This window comes from Hyposmocoma kahamanoa, unplaced genomic scaffold (assembly GCF_003589595.1).
Source record: "Hyposmocoma kahamanoa isolate Upper Pololo Valley unplaced genomic scaffold, ASM358959v1 79, whole genome shotgun sequence".
Classification (NCBI taxonomy): domain Eukaryota; kingdom Metazoa; phylum Arthropoda; class Insecta; order Lepidoptera; family Cosmopterigidae; genus Hyposmocoma; species Hyposmocoma kahamanoa.
This window is the reverse complement of record NW_020653993.1, coordinates 10,629,505-10,651,564: the sequence shown is the minus strand read 5'-3', so window position 1 is coordinate 10,651,564 and position 22,060 is coordinate 10,629,505. Positions and strand designations below refer to the sequence as shown.

At 36.5% G+C, this 22,060-nt stretch overlaps 1 protein-coding gene across 3 annotated transcripts in view; it reads left to right on the top strand.

Moving 5' to 3' along the window:
* The first annotated feature begins 1,187 nt into the window (after nt 1-1,187).
* Nucleotides 1,188-22,060, top strand: part of LOC113233602 (regulator of chromosome condensation-like) — a 30,279-nt gene continuing 9,406 nt past the window's right edge. Inside the window, exons 1-13 of one of the 3 annotated variants that reach the window (XM_026468756.1) lie at nt 1,188-1,502; nt 5,760-5,874; nt 7,345-7,432; nt 8,010-8,189; nt 9,485-9,616; nt 11,910-12,006; nt 12,225-12,362; nt 14,498-14,663; nt 15,196-15,317; nt 16,775-16,929; nt 17,142-17,252; nt 17,471-17,584; nt 18,924-19,016. In XM_026468756.1, coding sequence (XP_026324541.1) covers nt 1,412-1,502; nt 5,760-5,874; nt 7,345-7,432; nt 8,010-8,189; nt 9,485-9,616; nt 11,910-12,006; nt 12,225-12,362; nt 14,498-14,663; nt 15,196-15,317; nt 16,775-16,929; nt 17,142-17,252; nt 17,471-17,584; nt 18,924-19,016 — 1,602 coding nt within the window. In that variant the 5' untranslated portion in view covers nt 1,188-1,411. The remainder of the gene's footprint in view (nt 1,503-5,759; nt 5,875-7,344; nt 7,433-8,009; nt 8,190-9,484; nt 9,617-11,909; nt 12,007-12,224; nt 12,363-14,497; nt 14,664-15,195; nt 15,318-16,774; nt 16,930-17,141; nt 17,253-17,470; nt 17,585-18,923; nt 19,017-22,060) is intronic. The other 2 variants (XM_026468753.1, XM_026468752.1) reach the window with 2 other exon arrangements.

Genomic DNA, 22,060 nt, shown 5'->3' with positions numbered 1-22,060 from the left:
ACCCATCCCAAAACCAATATGGCTTTTGAACTTTTTAATTTGAGCTTCTTGGTCAAAGGACAAATGTCCAAGTATCTTTTACGAGTAAATGTGCTAATCTTATGCATTTAAATGTATTCAAAAAAGAACTTGATTTTGATTGCCTCTCCCGATTGGAAACTGCGTCTTTTCCGAAACGAGGCACATAATTACGATTTACAACTGGCCGATAGGAAACTTTTAACATTTCTAATCGGAACAATAGTTGATTTAACTCACAAATTAAAAAGATATAGGCATACATATAATCAGGTTCATCTTCTCGCTCAGAAACCAATCTGATTCCGATTTGAACCATTTTCCCTAAGATACCCATATCTAAATTGTGTTTTTTTGTTCTTCACGTCTAAAATACTGTCAGCTCTGGTAAAATCTGTTAGCGGAAACTTGAAAGGAAAGTTATGCAGTAATAATTGTTATGCATTGGATACGGTTTCTTCAGGAAAAGTATCTTAAGTGGAGACAACTCATGAAATCTCTAACGTGCATTTTTAACACACATAAAGGAAGAGAGAGGTATTATAAAAACAAAGGGCAGTTGTTTTTTTTGAGCAAGCAAAAATAACTTTGCTTTCTGGACACATTTTCAATTTGTAGTACAAATTCAAACAAAAACTTAGCCTAAATTAAGTTACACGCCATCTGTGGTACAACTCGTGAACTATTACGTTTCTTGAGTTACCTGTTGAAACCATAGTCAACAGAAAAAGGACGCGTCTACTTTGTTTGTAGCTTTAGTGCGTGATATAAACAGGTCATTAGAAATCGGAATTGAGACGGTAATTTTTTTCCTAATTGTTTGTAAACTTGAATTACCATTCACTTGAATCTAACCTGACGGCAACTGGCGATGTAATTGATAATGTAACATGCTAACTTAGAATGTATTTTGTTTAAACAACTCTGTATCGCAATATTCAATAAGTACCGGTTGCGTTCTTTGATAATTTTACCGGTTTTGTACATCACTGATCTGTCGTTGGCCAAGCGAAGCGAGCGAGGGAGATGCACGGGATTTTATTAAATACAATACGTCATCTCCAATTCTAAAGAGATTCATATATTTTTCCTTGTAATTTAATTAATTAATCCTCTAAATCATAAAACAGTAAGTACCCCTTCATTACGTGTAAATGTGTAGACTCCCCCAGTGCGTGGTTTGGTACCAAAGTGTTATATAGAGATGCATAATATAACCTATCTACGTTTTGCATAAATCTGTGCAGTAGCCTTGTAATTGATGCAGTTAGCTTCAATAACGCGGTAATGCGATTACGAGAGTAGTGAAAACGTCATCAAAGTGAAGAGATATCGATATAGTGTAATTCACGTACGGCGTTGTTTAGTGTTTATCTCAATATTACAGGCCGAAATGCCGGCCGCACGAGGTGTAAAGCGTACGGCATCCAAGTCATCGTCCTCTGCAGCATCAGCGACGCCGAAAAACAAGAAAAAACGTAATGGTGAGTACTAAAATAAGTGTTTTATTGCACTTGTTTTCTTTACATTTTTGTTCGACGTCATTGACCTGTCAAACTGTGATGGCGGGAAACGCTTTATATACTTTTCCAACTACGCTTGTTTGGTGCTATTTACCCGTTACTGCTTTAAAGATTACTCATAACACCGTATTCAGGAATCTTTTGTTACCATTCATTATGTTCATAATTACGTATTTTGTTTAAAATAAGTAATTACAAATTTGAGGTTATATAGCTTATCAACATAATGCGACTATTTCACCGCCAATTTTAGGTGTAATTTCCATAAATAAATGAGTTGTGAGTTGTTGTTTCTAGAACTTTATGGAACGCATTTTTAAATTGTTGCTATTACATGTATTTTATACACAGTTAATCTCTAGTGGAAAATAACAGGATAATAATATAACCGGAACAAAATCATAGTACACTCAACAGTACTTTAAACTATACACTTTTGCTCAAATATAGCCTCCAGTGCAACGGAACAAGATCCATCGTCAATGTGTAGCTTGATGTGCTGTTGTCTGTACATAGATGTAAACTGGTTCCTTCACATTCTTTTCAAAGTTTATTATAGTAATTAAAAGTCAAAGTGTCAATTTTAAATAATAAACTACAATATACAAATTTTATTTCTTTCTTAAATTTCGTCATATAACGGTTAGTTCGTCTTTATTTATTTTTTATTTTTTTCTTACCTCGGATTAAAGTTGTTTGGTCATAATATTAGACAATAACCATAGTAAGTAATACAAAATGTAATAGTTATAGCATAGGACTGGAATAAAATTAAAGCAATAAGTTTAAGTGTTGCCAATTCTTCTACCATGATAATATATAGATTTACTTACATTCAGCTTTTATAAATCAAACTAAATAAATTATTTTAGGAAGAACATTATGTAATATTCTATGTATTATAATTATCACTAGGCTCTCACACTACCACAAATTACTTTTTAGTATTGTTGGGTCATGGAAAAATGTCCATTTTGAAAAAACCTTATTATCCAGTGGTTATCCTTTATTTTTCCACATTTAACATTGACACCTGTTAAAAGTTACTGAACGAAAATGATGGAGCCAACCAGTGGCGGTGTGGTGGTTGGAGGTTTTTTCGCTGACTGAAATCATTTTCAATCTCATTTTACTTTATGGGGCTTTTAGCTATCAAGTTTATTTTATAATTCACAGTAATAAAACAAAAGTAATAAAAAAAATAAAACTTCAAAAGACATTTCTAAACATAATATGAGCCTTCCAAATTATATTTTTCCAATTTTTCGCGAGTTTTTCCGGAAATGTTTCCACTATTTGAAATTTTTCGGAAAATTACCCAACAGTAACTTTTACTACTTCTTACTTTGACATTTGTCACTAGAGACTGCATAAAATACTTTACAATTTAGTATGTCAAATTCATGAGTGCCCACAGTGCACAATGAAGTAATATTTTATAGTTTGATTCAGTCCATTCTAGATTAACTTAACCACAGACAGTTTATTTATACATGTACTGCCAACTACAAATCAATCAATTAAATGATTTGATTTATTTTAATAAATCATTTGGAATAACTGCTCTTTTTGCAATTTCAAAATACTGTGGATATTCCGAGGATTTTCTCTATTCATTACCCTCCCATATATGTATAAATCAAGTGTTCCTTTTAAATGGTACAGTCTGAAACCTCAGAGTGCTAATCAACTCAGTTTCATGAAGTGATCGTTTCATTGTATGAGGCGTAAAAAATCGGGACAGCAGAAATTAATCAAATTTAAAAAAACTGACTATGTCAGAATTGTTTTCACAGAAATAGACTTAAGGGTTCCTAAGACAGTTTGCTTGTATCTTCTATGGTTTCAGATTTCCCTATACAGTTCCATGAAAAAAAACACTGTGTATGGCAATCAACTCTGAATGGAATTCCCTCCCCTCTGATATTATGCCCTGAACACTATAACTTGGTCTTATTAGACAAAAGAGGAAAGGCATTATTTAGGTGTTCATACTTCATCGTCATCCTTACCATCACTTTCCATTGGGTGAGATGGACGTCAAATGCAAATTTATTTATTTATTTATACATAAACATGATAAGTTTCTTGATATGAAAAGTGAAATACAAAGATCGAACAAACACAGAAAATTTTATTCGGTCCCAATGGTTTCGAACCAACTACTTATGCCAAACTGGTGCCATCGCTTTCCCAACAGAGCTACGGATGAGTTATTAAACCGGTTGCAGATTATTGTTTTTGGTTTAACGGTTTCTTCGCGATAGTGCGGACTTGAGAGAAGCCTATGAAATAACAAAATATAGAATGTAGGAAACATAGGTTAAATTCCAATAAAAGAAGTTTTCTAAATTCGACTCATCCGTAGAACAAAGACATATGTGCCAGGCTGCCTGTTCTCAGGACATTGTATATTTCGTTCATTGTAGATATTAGACCAACCATTTTATATTTCCCAAACGAAATAATACACAAAATTCTGAAAACACCCTATAACTGGGCCTTATTTTGAATAACGATATTATGTATTTATCCTCTTTTCGTTGTATAATCACATCGGACTCTGTTCGTCGGATGAGTTGAATTAGTTCCATTGAAGTGTCATGGGATTCTGAAATTTTTATAACTCTGTTACAGTAAAGGGAAATAGTTTTAAACCCAATAACAGGTTTTGAATGTCTGGCACATTAATATTGTTATCTGAGTTATGAGTTGTATCTGTAGTGTTTAGTATCTACACAAAGGTAACTATAGTAAATGACAGTGCTTTGTATGTTCTATAGTATTGGTACTTTATTTTTTACTATGTCATATGTAAGGATTTAAAACCAGTAAAAGTTCTTTGTTAAAAATTATGATTCATGCCATTGTCTTAATGTTTTAATGTTGCAGTTTGAAAAGGTGTTTGAGTGGCTGGCTTTATGATAGTTTGAAAGATGTTTGTGATTGGTGTAATGAACCTAAATTTCAAGTAATACATTATAGTTTGGATAACAGCTCACTCTAAAACATAGTTATCAACTTATTTAAGTGCCAGACTCTTGTCGGTGTAACCTTCTCTACTACTCACAGTTTATAGCCAGTTCCTCTTTACAGCTGTTCACTTTGATCTTCTTTTTTATTTGTTCACTTTACGCCTTTTTTAGTCTTCCTCTCTTTCTTTTCCCTTCAATCCTCCCCTCAATTATCACTCTCACAAATTCGTCATTATACAACAAATGTCCAAACATTTTCTCCCTTCTCTGTATTGCATTCAATATCTCTCCTTCCCAAAAATTCTCTCCCTCCCAACCCTTTCCAAAACTTCCTCATAAAACGTCACAATAATTAATTAATTAAATGTAAAAAAAATATAGTAAAATACTTATACATAGTCGCTTCCAAAACTTTTCCTTTGAATACAAGACATAATAAAGTAACATTGTTAACAGGATTCTGTCATTGATAATTATCACAATAATCATTATGTTATAATAAATTGGTATTAATAATTAACAACAAAATACTACCACTAGCAATGTCGTGTCATGTGTTTGCATCAGAGACATATCAAAAAGTTACAAACCAAATTGTTTTTCCAAAGATTCTGCACGGTTATTTCGTTTTGTCACTATTTATCATTTTTTGTCAAAAATTAAAGACAAAACTATGGATAATTTTATCTGATATTTATCATGATTGTTATCAAAGAAAATAAACATCTCGATTGATAATTTCGAACCCCGATTGTTAGTAAGACATCAAAATATGGAATATAACTTATTTGTAAAAGAAACCGACCTCAAAAGGTCGTGGAATTACATCTATTTGCCGACTTTTATCAGAAATCGATTACCGGAAAGTGCACGAAGCCGGATTCATCCCCTGGTTTGCCAAACTTAGAGGTGGAATATTTTCTTCAAATTTAAATGGGACCAATACTAAGGTACCCACTTTGCAACACAAAAAGAATCGTCAAAATCGGTTCACAAATGCCACCGGAGATCACGTAATATACATGCAAAAAAAGTCAGATTGAGAACCTTCTCCTTTTTTGAAGTTGGTTAAAAATGAAATACAATAATTACAATATTTCGGAGAGAAGTATTATCCACTCTATTTGTTAATTTCCTTAAAACTTATATAAAATGTGCTCTGTATTTCCCGATCGCTAATTATAACACATTTATTAGCTTTCTAAGATTCAAATGCGTAATTATCAATTATATTTGCTCCAAGCAGTAATCCAATTGGAAGTGCCGACCGCACCGAAGAAGCGGGGTCGTGTGCTCACCTGTGGACAGGGAGACGTGGGACAGCTCGGTCTGGGCGAAGACGTCATTGAGACTAACAAGTGGGTATTTTCTTTTAAGTATAAAGAATAAATCGAACAACACAAAGAAAAAATCCTTTGATTTGACTGTAACTTGGTAAAAGCACTGGCTTCGGTGTGGCAACAAACGCGGGTTCACTTCAGTCAAATCAGAGGAATTTTTGTTCGTGTTTTTCGATCTTTGTGTCAATAATAATAACAAAGTTGTATTTTCACAAAAAGTTGTTTATAAAAAAAAACAGACCTCAAAAATTTGTGGAATGACATGAAATCCAATAAACCGGGTTAATTCCTTAATTTCCACCTAGGCTCAATTTATATAGCGGCTGAACTTTGTGGTCAATTGTGTAACGTGCCAAAATCTTCCGATTTTGTCTCGTATTTAGTTTGTACATTACACAATTGACCATAAAGTTCTTTATGCTATGTACAATATCGTTACAAAAATTCGCTTCCGTTCCGTTTCTTCACAACATAAATTGAGCCTTAGAGGTGGAATATTTTCTCACTTTACAGAGGAACCATTCATCCATCCATTGCATCCGTGTAACTATTTTAGTATTGCTAAATTTGACGTAAGAACAATATTACTTTAATTTTAAGTCGCGTCGTAGTACGAACTGAGTGAATGAATAGTCACAAAGCTGCCAATAAAACACAGTTTTAACATTATAATAAACTTAATTCAGGCGCGTCATGGTACGAAAAATCAATGTAAGGTTAAAGTAATATTGTTTTAAGAGGTTGTGATAGGCCCCCTGATGCCAGATATGCTAATAAGCCATTATCGCCAAAATGTTGGTTGTTAGTTATGTTAAGACATCGAGTATATAACCAGAAACAGAGACGAAATGTCATTTAATTTGTTTGAAAACTATTCTGCCATATCGTTACTGTGACAACTGCGCTCCGATTGGCTAGCTCGAGCTCGAAACAATTGACTGGTGTCGTCAACTGTTTCACTTTAAATCGACCAATTAACTTGAGCATTGCTATAATGGACGAAAATTGCAAAATTACGTATTTAATTACCGATGAAATGTGATACCGTTAGTTTTGTAATTAGATGTTGCTGTTTTTCACACACCACTGAATAGAACAGCACAGCATTGTTAGTGATATTATCTTTATTACAATAAATACGTATAAATACAGAATATTTTTTGGAATATACGGAGACGTACACACAGGTCAGTAGTTAGCCTGTCTATATTTCAATACAAACGAAAGTTGATATTTATAAGAGCTGTATCGCTAATGTGTTACCAGAAATATATGGCCCTTATTTCGCCTCTATTTATGGTTATATACTCGATGTGATAAGGAGACCAGACATATCAACATTATAGGATAAAATTTGTATTCTTTACATATTTTACATAAATACATGCCGCTACAGTAATTCCAACCATTGTCCTTTCTGTACAGCACTCAAGTTTGATTATTATTAAAAATAAAATGCTAGATGTAAAAACTCGTATTTGATTTCAGGTTCAAGCAAGTGCCAGGGCTTGGAGACAAGATTGTGGACGTTTGTGCTGGCGGCATGCACACCGTTGCTCTTGACAGCGATGGAAAGGTGATCTTCGTTACTATACTAAAAGTATAGTTACTATACTATAAGTATAGGTCCCTGTGACAATTTACATAAAAATCAAAATATAACCTTGTAACAACCCCTGTGTACTAAGTCCTGCCCTGGACGAACTCCTTGTGAAAGAGTTCGTCAAGGAAAGCACTGCTGCCTAACCTATTTCTGCCGCCAAGCAGTAATTCAAGCCAAGTTTTGAAGGGTAAGGGTGCTGGTGAGATTACAGGCACATGGGACTTGTCAAGTTGTGTCAGGGTGACGAGCGCAGTGTCAGTTCCTCTAAGATCTTTGCGATTTAACGCTCTGTGTGGCACTGCAACTGTTGTGATCAGGCATGTGGCTTCCCAAAGACGCGCTTTTAAATGAATAGTTTTTGTTTAAGTAAATACATGAAATTATAGTAAAACATCACCACGTCATGTTTATTTGAGATTTTTTATCATTACGTTGCATTTGCTAGAGATGAGGTATATCGTTGAAAAGTTTTAACCACTTTTATTTATTATTTATTTATTTAGTGTTTATTAATTTATCCTATTTCAAAAGTTTTTCTCTGAACCTCAAGATATGGACATTCGGCTGCAACGACGAAGGTGCACTCGGGCGGACAACCTCTGGGGAAGCAGACGAGGGCACTCCCAAGAAGGTCACCCTGCCTCTGCCCGCTGTAGCCATTGCAGCTGGGGACTCTCATTCCGCTGCCTTGCTGAACAACGGAGATGTTTTCGCCTGGGGATCTTTTAGGGTAAGTTCTATACAGATAACACCATAGGCTACAAAATTAAAGATTTTTTTTTTTTTTTTTTTTTTTTTTTTCATTTTATTGTAATAGCTTACGACTAGTAAAGAAGTAAATTGTCTGCTTACTACCTGCCTATTTTCTCCAACATGGGCTTCAGAGCGAGAGTGAATAGGCCACTTCTAAACAAATTCTAAAATCGATCTTATTGTCATTTACCAAAAGGGTTTCAAATCGTAAAACGTTTTGTATCATGTATGTATTTGAATAATTATAATTTTTAAAAAAAGGTTAGATGACCTTGGTGACTTGAGCCTGGACTCAAACCAGCGGCTGTTGCCTCACAGTGGCTACCGCTCTTACCATCTAAGCTACAGACCGAGTCAGTGGATCTCACAAATTCCTCTATTTACTCGCAGACGCCTCCGTGGTCGGACGGTTAACGACTGCCACGCAGAGGTCCCAGGTTCGACTCCCGGGCCGAGAGAAATATTTTTATGTCCTACATTTATTTTTCTCGTGAGTTTGCGTCTAATTTGTGGTTGTCTATGCGTGTGTCCATGGCACACAATTTTTATTGTATTAAAAAAGGTAAGGTTCGGCAATGTGTCGTTGACATAGGCCCTTTTTTTTTGAAAATTCAGCAGGAAATGTGGTTACAACAAACAACTCAATTTTGGCCTCTTATTGATGATATGAATATCACTAACATGTGGTTTCAACAAGACGGTGCCACAAGTCACACAGCCACCGAAACAATTTATTTATTGCAAACCAAATTTCCCGATCACCACTGGATTATTTTTTTTTGGGGTTATGTTAAAGACAGAGTATAGACTGATATATAGATGTAGCCAACCGAATCACTAGCAGCCTTAAAACTCAAAATTCGTGAAGTAATTAACGAAATAGACCCACCATTTTGTCAAAAAGTGATTTAAAACTAAAAGAATCGACATCTGTGACTGTGGTCGTGGTGGACATTTATCAGATATCATTTTCCATTCATAATTGCCAAACCATACTTTTTTCAATGCAATAAAAATTTGAATCATTGTCATCTAAATTTATTGTTTTATTTTGATTTACAAAAAAAGTTCTTGTTGAAAAACCCTTTATTTATTAGACCTTAATATTGGGTTTAATCCGTCACTTGTCTTAGAGACACGATTTGTCTCTAACGTTCTTGTATTTTTATTTCATACATATTAATTTTAGTATTATGAAAAGGTTAGCGTTAAAAATCCTCGAATGCTTCCGTAGGGAAAAATACAGTGTTAATTATTTGACTGTTTCGGCAGGACTCGCACGGCAGCATGGGCTTGGTGGTCCGCGGCCGCGAGGGCAAGGCTTGCCGGGAGCCCGTCAAACTGGACATCGGAGAGCCGGCCGCCGGCATCGCCTCGGGAGGGGACCACCTCGTTGTGCTCTCGGTGAGTCATGACACGACACCTGTGGCCGTAGTATGGCAGAATATGTGTGATAAACGTCCCCGTGACAATATTTAATTCAGTTGATAAATTTTAATTTGCTTATTTGGTAATGAACTATTGTTATACGTTCTGAAGAACAAGGACAACTATATAAAATTGCGTATATAGCTATGTTTGTTGTCTAATCATCGCCGGGAAAACCATGTAGCAAAAAATGTCTTTTCACCTCGTTTGTCGCGCTCAATTTTTACGTTGATAAAATTACTGTGCAAAATTTTTTTAAGTCAGGGGGTCTACTCTTGATCTCCGTCCGACATCCGTCCGAAAGAATTACTGCCAAATGAGCAATACTTGACCAAATGAAAAGACGCGTGATGCGAATGAAGCTTCATACTTGATACTTGTCTTTTAATTTTGTCGAATATTACTTATTTGACAGTAATTATTTCGGACGGAGATCGAGAGTAGACCCCCAGCTGTGACCTTGCAGCCATGTTTGTCGCCGGCGCTTGCGTTGACATAAAAATGTGACGTCAGGGTGCTTGTAATGTTCGCTATTGTAAAATTTTTAAATGCCGGTTTATCACTCGAATTTGACAGCTAATTGTGGATATAATAGCTTTATCGAGGCGACATACTACGTTATAAAGTTTCAAATGATAATACCGTCGGTGTTTTGTAGAAAGATCGAAAGCGCCATTTCGAATAAAAATTCAGGCATGTTTTAGTTTTTCAGGAGTCTTTTAAAATATTTTTTTAAATATCATTTTTTATTTTAAAACTTAGTCGTAATTAAAACCAAAATTGAATTTTAAAACAGGATGTAAATGTTTTTTGAATTTTTTTTTTTAAATGGCGCTTACGCCCTTTCTACAAAACACGGAAAGTATAGTAATATGGACGTTACAAATATAGTCTCCCTTTTCTGTATAAAATCGAATTTCTTACATTTGCAAACTTGAAAGCGGACACAAATTTTCTTCAATGCAAATAATAAAAGTTAATAATGACATTTTTACAAAACAACCCCTAAGAGAAGGTGAATCAAAGTGTTTTATTTCTTTACCCGTGCTCTGATTTGCATCATACTTGGTTTCGACGCATACCACAGAATAATCAAAGTACCTACTTATAAAATTTAAATAATAAGTACCTACATTACATACTATTCGTAAATTAAATACATTTTATTTTCTAACAATATTTTTGGCTATCGTTGATGGGAAAACATTGTGATGAAACCTTGATATCGTGAACGATTTATTTATTTATACTTTTAGGACAATTCACAAACAAATAATACAATTATAGAATACTTAAATATGACTAATCCAATGCCATTTACAAATATCCACCAACATAAAGCAATATTATAGTGCTTAGCAAGCCAGAGACATATTTTAAGAGAAAACAAAGAACACAGTTACATAAAAAAAAAATAATAGACAATTATACAAACGAAACCAGTGTATTCCTTAGAGGATGGAAAAAAGTGTATTCATCGCCAATCACGCACGTGATGTGTCAAAGTGACGTTCGGTCATTTCTCGCCTGACTGTGTCTATGCTTGTACAAAACAAATCAAGTTCAGAGTGATTTACTGTCGCATTGTTAAAAAGTCTCAATCAATGCGCGCACCTTGTACGTATTTAATCTATAATTAGTGCTCGCCAGCTGCATTTGCAGAGGTGATCGACATCTGTAATGCAACAGGCTTGTGCGCAGGTTTATGTGTGACAACAATTCTGGACAATCAATATTACCGTTGACGATCCTCATCAGAAAACTCACGCACTAATGTCTCGACGTACTTTAAGCGGCAAAAAATGGTACCTACGCTCATCACCTGATGAAAATTGTTTGGTTTTGTAGTCCAGAAAACGTAAAAATCTCTGCTTAATTGCCTCCACCGAGACCTATAGGTTCCATAGCATGGATTCCAGACTTGTAAAGCGTATTCAGGGTGACTCCGTACATAAGAGCAGTAAATAATCTTAATTATATTGTTAAACGTCGCCGATGACTGAATAATTAATCCAAGTGGCTTGAATGCCCGCCTTAGTTACTACACAGTCAATATGCTTGTCAAAAAGTGGTTTGTCGTCATGGAGCACACCCAAGTCCTTCATTTCTCTGACCCTCAATATGTTGGTGCCATTGAAGTTTTGCGACTGATTATACGAAAACGTATGGCGTCACCAACCCACATTGGGCTAGGGTTGCAGTTGCAAGACTCGTGTTCACGGTGATGATGAAGAAGAAAACTTAAGTAATTAAAATGTTTCTCCGTTAGACATCCGGGTCTGTGTACACGATGGGCTGCGGAGAGCAAGGTCAGCTGGGGCGTCTTTCCCAGCGATCGGCCTCGAGGGACACTCGGCAGGGCTTCAGTGAGTACCATTTTTCTATAATTACAATAATTAATTATGTATAACATAGGGGTTCAAAACTTGTCATCGCCGACATTTATGAATGAAACACGTGTATAAAATGGACATGAAAATAAAAACAAAATATTATCTTCATCGAAATTACCAAGCACTTCAACTTGGATTCACCACCCTACAAAATAAAAGAAGCTTGTCAAACGTCCATTTCGCTACCGCAGGTGCGTTGCTGGTTCCATCGAAGGTGACCTTGAAGGGCGGCGCGTCTCGCGTGTGGGCTGGCTACCACGCCACCTTCATCCTCGACGGAGGGCAGGACAAGGTCATCGCGTGGGGACTCAACAACTATGGACAACTTGGTAAGTGTCCGTTGACAACATTTTATAGATTTTTTTAGCAGTAGTAGACCTCCTTGTGAAAGAATTCGTCCAGGGAAGTACTACCACCTTACTTATTTCTGCCGCCAAGCGGTAATGTCAGCATTACTGTGTTCCGGTTTTGAAGGATAAGGGTGTTGGTGAAATTACAGGCACATGGGACTTATCAACTTGTGTGTCAGGGTGACAGGCCGCAAAGGCAGAGCGCCTCATATTTTGGCGATTTAAACCTCTGAGTGGCACTGATACTGTCATGGATAGACGTGTAGCTAACCATCAAGCGCATGATCTAATACGACTGCTTGTAATTTCTCACACTGCACTCCCAATCCGCTGAATAGCAGAACCTGCACAAGCCTCAAAAATTACTAAGCGTAAAACTGTACTGGGAAAAGCCAAAAAGATCACCGCCAATAAGCTAAAAGAAGAAAGAACACTTTTTTTAACGGTGAAACTTGCATACCGGCATGGAGCAAGAACTGAACAGGACTGCTAATCTCGAATACTACAGATCGTAACTCCGAAAAAGGTCAAAATGCCGTCTTACATCTAGATGGCGCCTGGAAGTATAGTACATTATTGCAGAAGTAAGGGATTGCTGGACGAGTACGAGTTACAAGGTAAAGGAGCGCCAGCGAGGCCTTGTATTAATACGAGTCAAGCAATCCCCGTTCCCGCCGCGGCATCTATAGAATTTTTCTCAAACAATGCGAGGAAATAATAAAACAAAGAAAGGAAGATGTTCAAAAGAATAAGTAAAAAAATATATATTAAAAGTAATATTTGTTGTGTTAGAATAATTGTTAAAGTAAATGTTATTGTTTTTCTAGGCACATTAATAGTTAGCCTGCTGAACTTATGAGGATGTGTTTAAATTTATATGTATTACTGTATTTTCGTAATCGCTCTTCTCACTACCACTCATTTCGAGACCAAAATATAAAAAAAACTAAATAACAAAAGAATACCAAAACACTCTAGTTTAAATTTACCGCCATTTACTTTCTTTTTACATGTAGTTATTTTTAATTCTCGCAACTATGAACACTGGGCAGTTAGTTGGCTTTGTTTACATACTTCATTATTAATTAGGTAGATTTAAACGTTTATAAAAGTGGACAATAATGGATTTCCATACTTACTTTGCAGGCCTTGGTCGGGAAGAAGTCGCAAGGTCCATAAATGACAAACTTTCCGTGTTGGTTTTTTGAAAGTAATGCAAACATTTCCGAGCATGTTTGAGAAAATTAACTTTATGTAAATGGCCGTGGATTTCAATTAAGTCCTCTTTAGTATGAAATACAAGAAGTCAGTGTTTGTTCTTGTAAATATTCATTGACTTACAATTATATGGACGTCGGGTCCGCGCTAAAAAGTGTCCGCACTTGTAAGGCGCTAAAATCGTATACAGAACGCGACACTCCGCTTTAGTCTTCATTTGTTCTACTGACAGCGCGATACTGCGATGACATTACAATTTAAATTTCGAATAGGTTGACTTGGGACATTTTTTTTCGTGGTTTTTGTATTAGACCCGTCGTCCATTTATTTGTAAGTCAATGTAAATATTATTCAAATTATTTTCTGAACTTTGACAATAGGTATGCGTGTCAATAGATGGCATTATGTGTTCCAAATTTATGAATTAACGCTTCCTAATATGGGTAGATGGCGCTGATCCTAAACAAAATAAAATAATAGCCGGCACTCTATAAAAATCTGTGAAATAAGCGCCATCCAGTTGATTCGTTTGTTATCACTAGAAATAGTAACTTTGATAGTTTGTAACTTGTCATTGCAAAACAAATTCGTTACAAAAATAGCTATTTTGGTACTCGCGACATCCAGTATACCAATAGGTACTAAATATCCGACTACGCCGTCTTGTATCACTGCACCTGTTATGGACAGGCGTGTCGCTTACCAGACGCACGACTTGTTCATCCCGTTGCTTGGTATTAACAAGCAAAAACCATAATGCCTTTTCCCCTTGGTAAAAGTGTGATAAAACATGATCGCTTCAATCCGAATCATTCGACAAGTATAATAACTTTCCAAGACCCTGTTATGCCACGACGTAGACTGGACATAATTCCAATTTTCTATATTTTTTTTAGGTGTAACAGGAGAAAAACGCAAAACAGCGTTATTCTCGCCAACAGAATGCGATGCATTCACCGCTACCAACGTCGGGTGGAAGAGTGTGGCGTGTGGACAACATCATTCATTGGCTCTCGACACCAGTGGACAGGTTTATGCTATCGGCCGGTGCGAGTATGGACGGTAAGTATTGTAAAAAATCTACCAGCTGTTATAAATATCCATCGAGTATATTACCAGAAATAGGGACGAAATAAGGGCCTGGTAACTCATCACTTATAAATATCAACTCTCGTTTGCACTGAAATATGGACAGCGCCATCAACTGACCTGTGTGTACGTCTCCGTATATTCCAAAAATATTCTGTATTTATTGTAATAAAGATAATATCCCCAACAATCGCGTGCTGTTCCATTCGGTGGTATGGGGAAAACAGCAAAACATCTAATTACAAAACGAACAGAACCAAATTTCATCGATAATTAAATATGTAATTTTGCAATTTTCGTCCATTATAGCAAAGCTCAAGTTAACTGGTCGATTTGAAGTGACACAATCGACGACCCCCGTCGATTGTTTCGAACTCGGGCTGGCCAATCGGAGCGTTGTCACAGTAATGATATGGCAGAATAGTTTTCTCTCTCTATTTCTGGTTAAATACTCGATGTAAGATCACATTGATCCATAGAAATAATTAAATTGGAACTATTACAGGTTAGGCCTGGGTTCGCGCGAAGGCGACGCCGAAGCCCTAGAACCGATTCCTCTGCTGCAGAGCAAGAAGTGTATTAGCATTGCTGCAGGCACCAGCAGTTCGTTTGCAGTCACTGATACCGGTTGGTATTTGTACATATTTACTTGTTACAAGTTGTGAACCCGAAGGTAATGACAGGAATTCCTCTGGTTTGAGACAAAGACGTTATTTGTTTAGCCACACCTACAATGCTAACGGTTTTGACCGCCTCTCAAGCAGAGGCCGTGGCTTCGAATCCGGGCTTGCTCCTCTGAGTTTCTCGGAATTTATGTTTAATTTGAGATTTATCATGAGTTTTTCGGTGAAGGAAAACACAATCTTCGGAAAACGTGTGAGGTCAAACCCGCACTGGGCCACGGTGGCGGACTATGGCCTAAACCATAATTTCCCTATATGGTCCGTATCTCCAGCGGGCGCTGAAGAGCCCTAAGGCGGTAGGGGGGGAAGCAATTGCTCGGAAGCAATTGGGTTGATGTTGTCCAGGGGGTGCTACCGCATTTGAATTATCTATTAAACTACACTACAAATATACTCCCGGACACATAATTGGAGCCACGCATTTTTCTCGTAAGGGGCTAGAATACAAAAATAGTGTTATCATCGAAGAAAAAGTTTTCCCCGGTTTTGCAAATTCCCCTGATGGATTTATGGAAAACACGTTTATTATACTGGTTTCAAAATTGCATAATAGTTTTGATCAATCAAACATTGTTTAAGCTTAGGGCACTGTACTGTAATACTGAAAATGCGTAGTGTCTCAAATTATGTGTCCGGAAGTGTACATATTTTTTTCCTTGTGATTTTTGGTGTTAAGCAAGTTTTCCATTATTTTTTTGTGATGGCGGGCGTAGAATTTTTTTTTATCTTGTGTAAGTAGACGGTGAGCCAAAAAATTTGGAAACCCATGGCCTAAACCCTCGCCTGAGAGGAGACCCGTTCCCAGCAGTGACAGACAGACATTGTAAGATCACGCGGACATCACATTCGTTCTTTCCTCGAAACTGCAAGATGTGGAAGACTTCGTTGTGAAGTATTCCCTTTGTGCTATGACATGGGGTTCTGCAAAAAAGCGTGATAGGGCTGATCAAAGGCTAGCAACGCGTAGGCACTCATTTTGTGACTATGCGACCTCTAACCGTCATCCCACATTTTTATCACCCTTTTTTGTAGTTCCTGGCCACTTTTGAAATTTTGAATCGTGCTTTAATTTCTTTCCATCGTCATACTTACATTTCTTCATTGCGTCGTCACTCCTACCAAAATTCTCGAAGAGAAAGTATTAACTGCTTATAAAGCATCAATATTTGTGCGTAAATTCACCTTGTTACGTTTGATCTGTAAGGAGTGTTTTAACATTATTGTACCAGTTTTTATGTCATTGTTTGTTATTACAGCCTTTTCCTTGCTTTGCTCTTTTTACCTTCTTACGATAAATTGATGTGGACCGAGCCTTCTCTTTAATTCCGCCAAGCCAAGTCCGCGGGCGACGATGGCCTCCTGCCTTACATAACAACGAATAACATTCGTGGCGGTTCGCAGGCGAGGTGCTGGCGTGGGGCATGGGCAGCGAGGGCCAGCTGGGCACCGGCGCCAGCGAGGACGCGGCCGAGCCCCGCGGCGCCGTCTGCCAGGCGCTGGGGGACCTCCGGCCCTCCAACATCTCTGCGGGCGGACAGCACACGGTGCTCTTGGCGGTACGCTTCTTTCTTGCCACTGCAACAACTTTTATTATTAAAAAAATATGATACAATAAACATAATATAATGATTTGTTTACATTCTGCACAAAAAATTTAGTTCATAATTGAATATTATTGCGAGATTAGAGTTGAAACTAAGCAGAATAGCTTCTGTATTTGAAATTATCTCAGTTGTAAAGTAGAAAAACAACTCATTTTTCTGTACAGGAGGACCCATCATCCCAAAAGGAGGCCTCGCCTGTCCCAGAGAAGGAAACGGCAGAGAAGAAAGCCGACGAAGTCGAGGAAATGGAAGAAGAAGAGCCAGAGCCTGAGAAGGTATTTGATACAATATCGATTGAAGAATTGCATTGAAACTTGCTACAAGTGCAACAAAACTAGTCTCTAAATTTTATTTATTATTTAATCAAAATATTTTTGGTTAGCGTTTGAATGACTAATTAAAATTAGCAATAAAATCTTAGATAAAAAAATTAAATATTACACTATCTGTGTGTTGAATTGAATAATGTAAATAATTTAAAAATTAATTACAGCCAAAACCCAAAGGCCGTGCGACGAAGCGGCAAAAGAAACAAGAGCAGGACGAAGAGATATCTTCCACGTCCAGCGCTCAGCCAAGCGAGATCTCCGACGAGAGCAAACCACAGGTAAGGTTACCTCAAATATCGAATGTTGTTGAAGTTTTGACCAATCAGAGCTCGCGAAGTTACTTTGCGATGCACAGTCGTTTTAACTTTCGCTCTGATTGGTCCAGCACGTTGGTCGTCTGTAACAGCATTGATTTTCTGTCTTTCCGCCTCTATATATGTAACTTTTGACTGAATTGCCATTTAAACCACGATTACTTTGACAGATTGTGCAAGAAAATTGTATAAACAGACACGTCTGACAAATAATTATTGAATGCAGTTGCTGAGCTGGAAGCATAGAATATCATTGACACAGGGTTGTATTTCGCCTTAGGCTTAATTTATATTGCTGCGGGACGGAATTTGAGCGATTTTTTTCTTAACATTCATAATGATGTCAATTGTAACGTATAAACTGGATACTAGCCATTAAACAGAACTCGGGAAGTTCCGGAGCTACCGCATCGTATCTAGTTTACAAGTTACATATAATTATTGTACTGTTGGGGATAAAAACATACCTCAAAAGTTCGTGGAATTACATCTATTTGACAAGTTTCATTGAAATCCGTTACCGTTAAAAATTAGAATAATATAATTGGAAAAAAAAATGTTCTACGTTTAGACAAATCTTTGAAGTTTTATATGGCGTGAATTATAAAATAAAATTGTATGGCTAAAAGCAAGTTAGAGTAAATCGAGATTGAAAATGATTGGACATCGAAAAACATACACATACGTAAAGTAAAAAGAAATATTTATAATGGTGCTTCGTTCAGTATCTAACTTTTGACAGATGTCAACTTTCAAATGTGGGAAATTATCATTGACTTACAATTATATGGACGTCGGGTCCGCGCTAAAAAGTGTCCGAACTTATAGGGCGTTAAAATCGTATACAGAGCGTCATTCACGCTTTAGTCTTCGTTTGTTCGACTGACAGCGAAGCAAGCAAAATTAGACAGTCTGCGATGACATTACAATTTAAATTCAACGTTTTAGCTTTTTCATATTCCTTTACATGTCACTACGTTTAAATAGGTTGACTTGGGATATTTTTTTCATGGTTTTTGTATTAGACCCGTCGTCCATTTATTTGTAAGTCAATGGAAATTATCTTATTTTTTTCCATCCTCTTAAGGAAATTATACTGTAAAATATGAATTTTTCGAAATTGAAATTTTTTCATGACCCAATGGTACATAATTGACATGAAGCTTCCATTCCGCTGCACTGTAAATTGAACCCTACGCGTTAATCTGCTGTTGAAATACGACCGGACCTTTATATTACCGCCTCGACGGGCATATCCATTCTTTGTTTTATTTTATTTTTTATTTCTGCGACTAAAACACAGGGTAAAAAGAAAAAGTTGGAGCAACGTAACTCCAGCGTCGCGTCCACGTCACGCAGCGCCAAAAGCATCGGCAAAAAGGCACGCCACCACTAGGTTCAGTCAGACGATGTCTTTACTGGGAAATGAGGACTTATTAATGTCGTTCGATAGTTGACGCCCCATTAACTACCAAAGCGGAGAGAAGATGAGCTTTCGTTATTTTAACATCTCCACGCTACTTATTTAAAAATATACCATTAGTAGCTTCTTGTCGTGTCGATATTTCTTTATTTCAAAATTATATAAACTTTAAGAGACGATACAATCTCAAAGGGCTTTGGTTGATTTCGGATAACAGTAAAAATGTTGAAACAATCACTTCGGAAAAAATATATCCTAGTAAACTTGAGGATATACGGCGTGAAAACACGGTTTTTACGATAGAAAAAAAACGCAAACTTACCTCGAAATTTAAAAGAAAACCGCTGTATTCAATACTTTACGTACACTAATAACTTTTTATTATATCAACTGAACTAAATAGAATTTGTATAGTATACGATATACATTTTTCAAATAGCTTTAATTTCGTTTGCAAAATAATTAATTCTGAAATAAAGCCAGTGTCCTTACCGCTCGACCCGCACAACCAAACCGTATTTAATAAAAATTTTAGATCGAGCTAAGGTAGTATAGTAGATTTTTGTTGAATTAAAACTTGTAAAACTGTTGCTTAAATATATTGTCGTCGGTGTTACAAAACACCGAGGCCACGACCGAAGGCGGTAGCTCCATTTCGAAAAATTTTCCAGGCGAGCATGTTTTAAGTTTTGACGACTGTTTGGAAATATTTACGTCCCGTTTTAATAAAATTCAGTTTTGATTTTAATTAAGTTTAAAATTGACCTTAAAACAGGTTTTAAATATTTCGACTCATCCGAAGAACAATCCGATGTGATTATATAGCGAAAAGAGAATAAGTAAGTTACGAGAATAATTTCGTTATTCAAACTAAGGCCTATGTAAAGGTGTTTTGACAATTTATATATCTTATTTCATTTCGAAAATATAAAATCGAACAGTCGATCTGACATTCACAGCGAAGAAAATCGTACGAAATGTAGTATGTCCTAGAACAAGCAGTCTTGCACATAGATCATTGTTCTACGGGTGAGCCGATTTATATGTACGCGCAAACCGTGAACGCTTCACTGTACACGCCGTCGTTCCGAATTTGCGGCGTAAGGCGACGATATGTTATCTTCCCTTCAGGTTTGGATATTAGAGCACACCAGCAAATGTAATATCGTTTGGTCATTTCTGATATAGCTCTTCGCTCCACTTTTGTAGTTAATGGATCTTACGTAGGCACTGAGCAATTATCTTTATTTCAATGATCGGGGTGATAAATTAACTATGCATGTATACATACTGCCGCGTCTGTCTCCCACTGCGGGCCGAGACTCGTACATACCTCACTCATATCAAACTTCATACACGCCCTTTCATTTGCAATATTTTTGACCAAATTTTGTCTTAATATTATTATTACTTTCTCTGGTTATTTCAACCCACGTCGACCTTTCCAAATAATATACTTACTAATAATAATTACTTATTCATATCATACTTTTATACCATAGTTTCCCAAAATGGTCCTTACCACCCCCAGTGGGCGCTGAGAAGTCCTAGGGGGCGGTAGCAATTGGGAGTGTTGATGCTGTCCAGTAGGTGCTACCGCTTTTGAAAAAAAAACCTGAATTATCTACATGAACTACACTACATATTGTGTATGTGTGTGTGTGTATGTATGTATATATATATATATTGCTTGGATTTATTTGTATAAACTAAATATAAATAATACGTGTTTTCAATTATTTTGTTGTGGTGGATGTTGAAATTGTTTTATCTTGCCTAAGTGGTCGATGAACCAAGAAGTTTGGGAACCTATGTTTTATACATTGATAATAGTGTTGTCCCTAGTCATAAAGATAGTATCTGAACGTGTTATGTTTAAATTGTGTGTTATGACGTTTTATAACCGCATTTTAATATAGACGTTAACTCCATAGTAAAACAAGAAAAGTATGGTAACTCTGTACAAAGCGGCTTGTATGTGTGCGCGTCTGTCGTGCTCCATGTACGGACGAACACATTTGCATAATCGCCTTTCATTATTATGCGAATGGGTGCGTTCGTATAAGCCACGCTGCTGAATTTGTATGGAGTCTCATTGTACTATATTAACACACTACTGAAGACGTGACAGTATGGCATTTATCTCTTAGTCTATGCTTTTTTAACGAAAAATACCATAAAGTCTTAAAGTCCAGACGGTGCCATTCGTTCGATGAAAAATTTCTACCCCGATTAATGAAAGAAAGAAAAAATTATAACTAAAGCTATCTTCCTTTAAAACATTAATGGACGTAGCTTAACACATTTTAAATTCTTTTAGTATCAATACAGCTCCTTGTAAAAAAATTTGTCCAGAGTACTACCTTGCCTATTTCTGCCGTCAAGCAGTAATGTGAGCATTACTGCGTTCTGGTTTGGAAGGGTAAGGGTGCTGGTGAAAGTACAGGCACGTGGGACTTGTTGACTTATGTCTCAGGGTGTCGGGCGCAGTAGCAGTGTCCCTAAGACCTTTGTGATTTAAAGCACTGAGTAGCACTGCGATTGTTATGGACAGGAGTGTCGCTTATCACCAGGCGTACGACTTGTTTGTCCCGTCACATGGAATTTAAAAAAAAAAACAAATTATGTCCATTTGTAATAAAGGGGATAGCAAGTGCATAATAACAATGTTAATAAAATCAATAACTTTTTATAAAAAAAACCGACTTTAAAATCTCTTTGCCAAGCTTTATTGAAATCGATTACCGGAAAGCACGCTAAACCTGATTCATCCATTAATTTGCCATCCTTAGAAGTGGAATATTATCTTTAAATTTAAATGGGACCAATCCGGATGTACCCTCTTTCGAACAAAAAAAAGAATCGTCAAAATCGGTTCACAGACGGAGTAATTGCTTAACATACACTAAAAAAAATACAGTCGAATTGAAAAACCTCCTTTTTTAAGTCGGTTAAAAAGTTATTGAATATAAAAAAATTTAAAAGGAAACTATCATTCGACAAATATCTATAGAGAC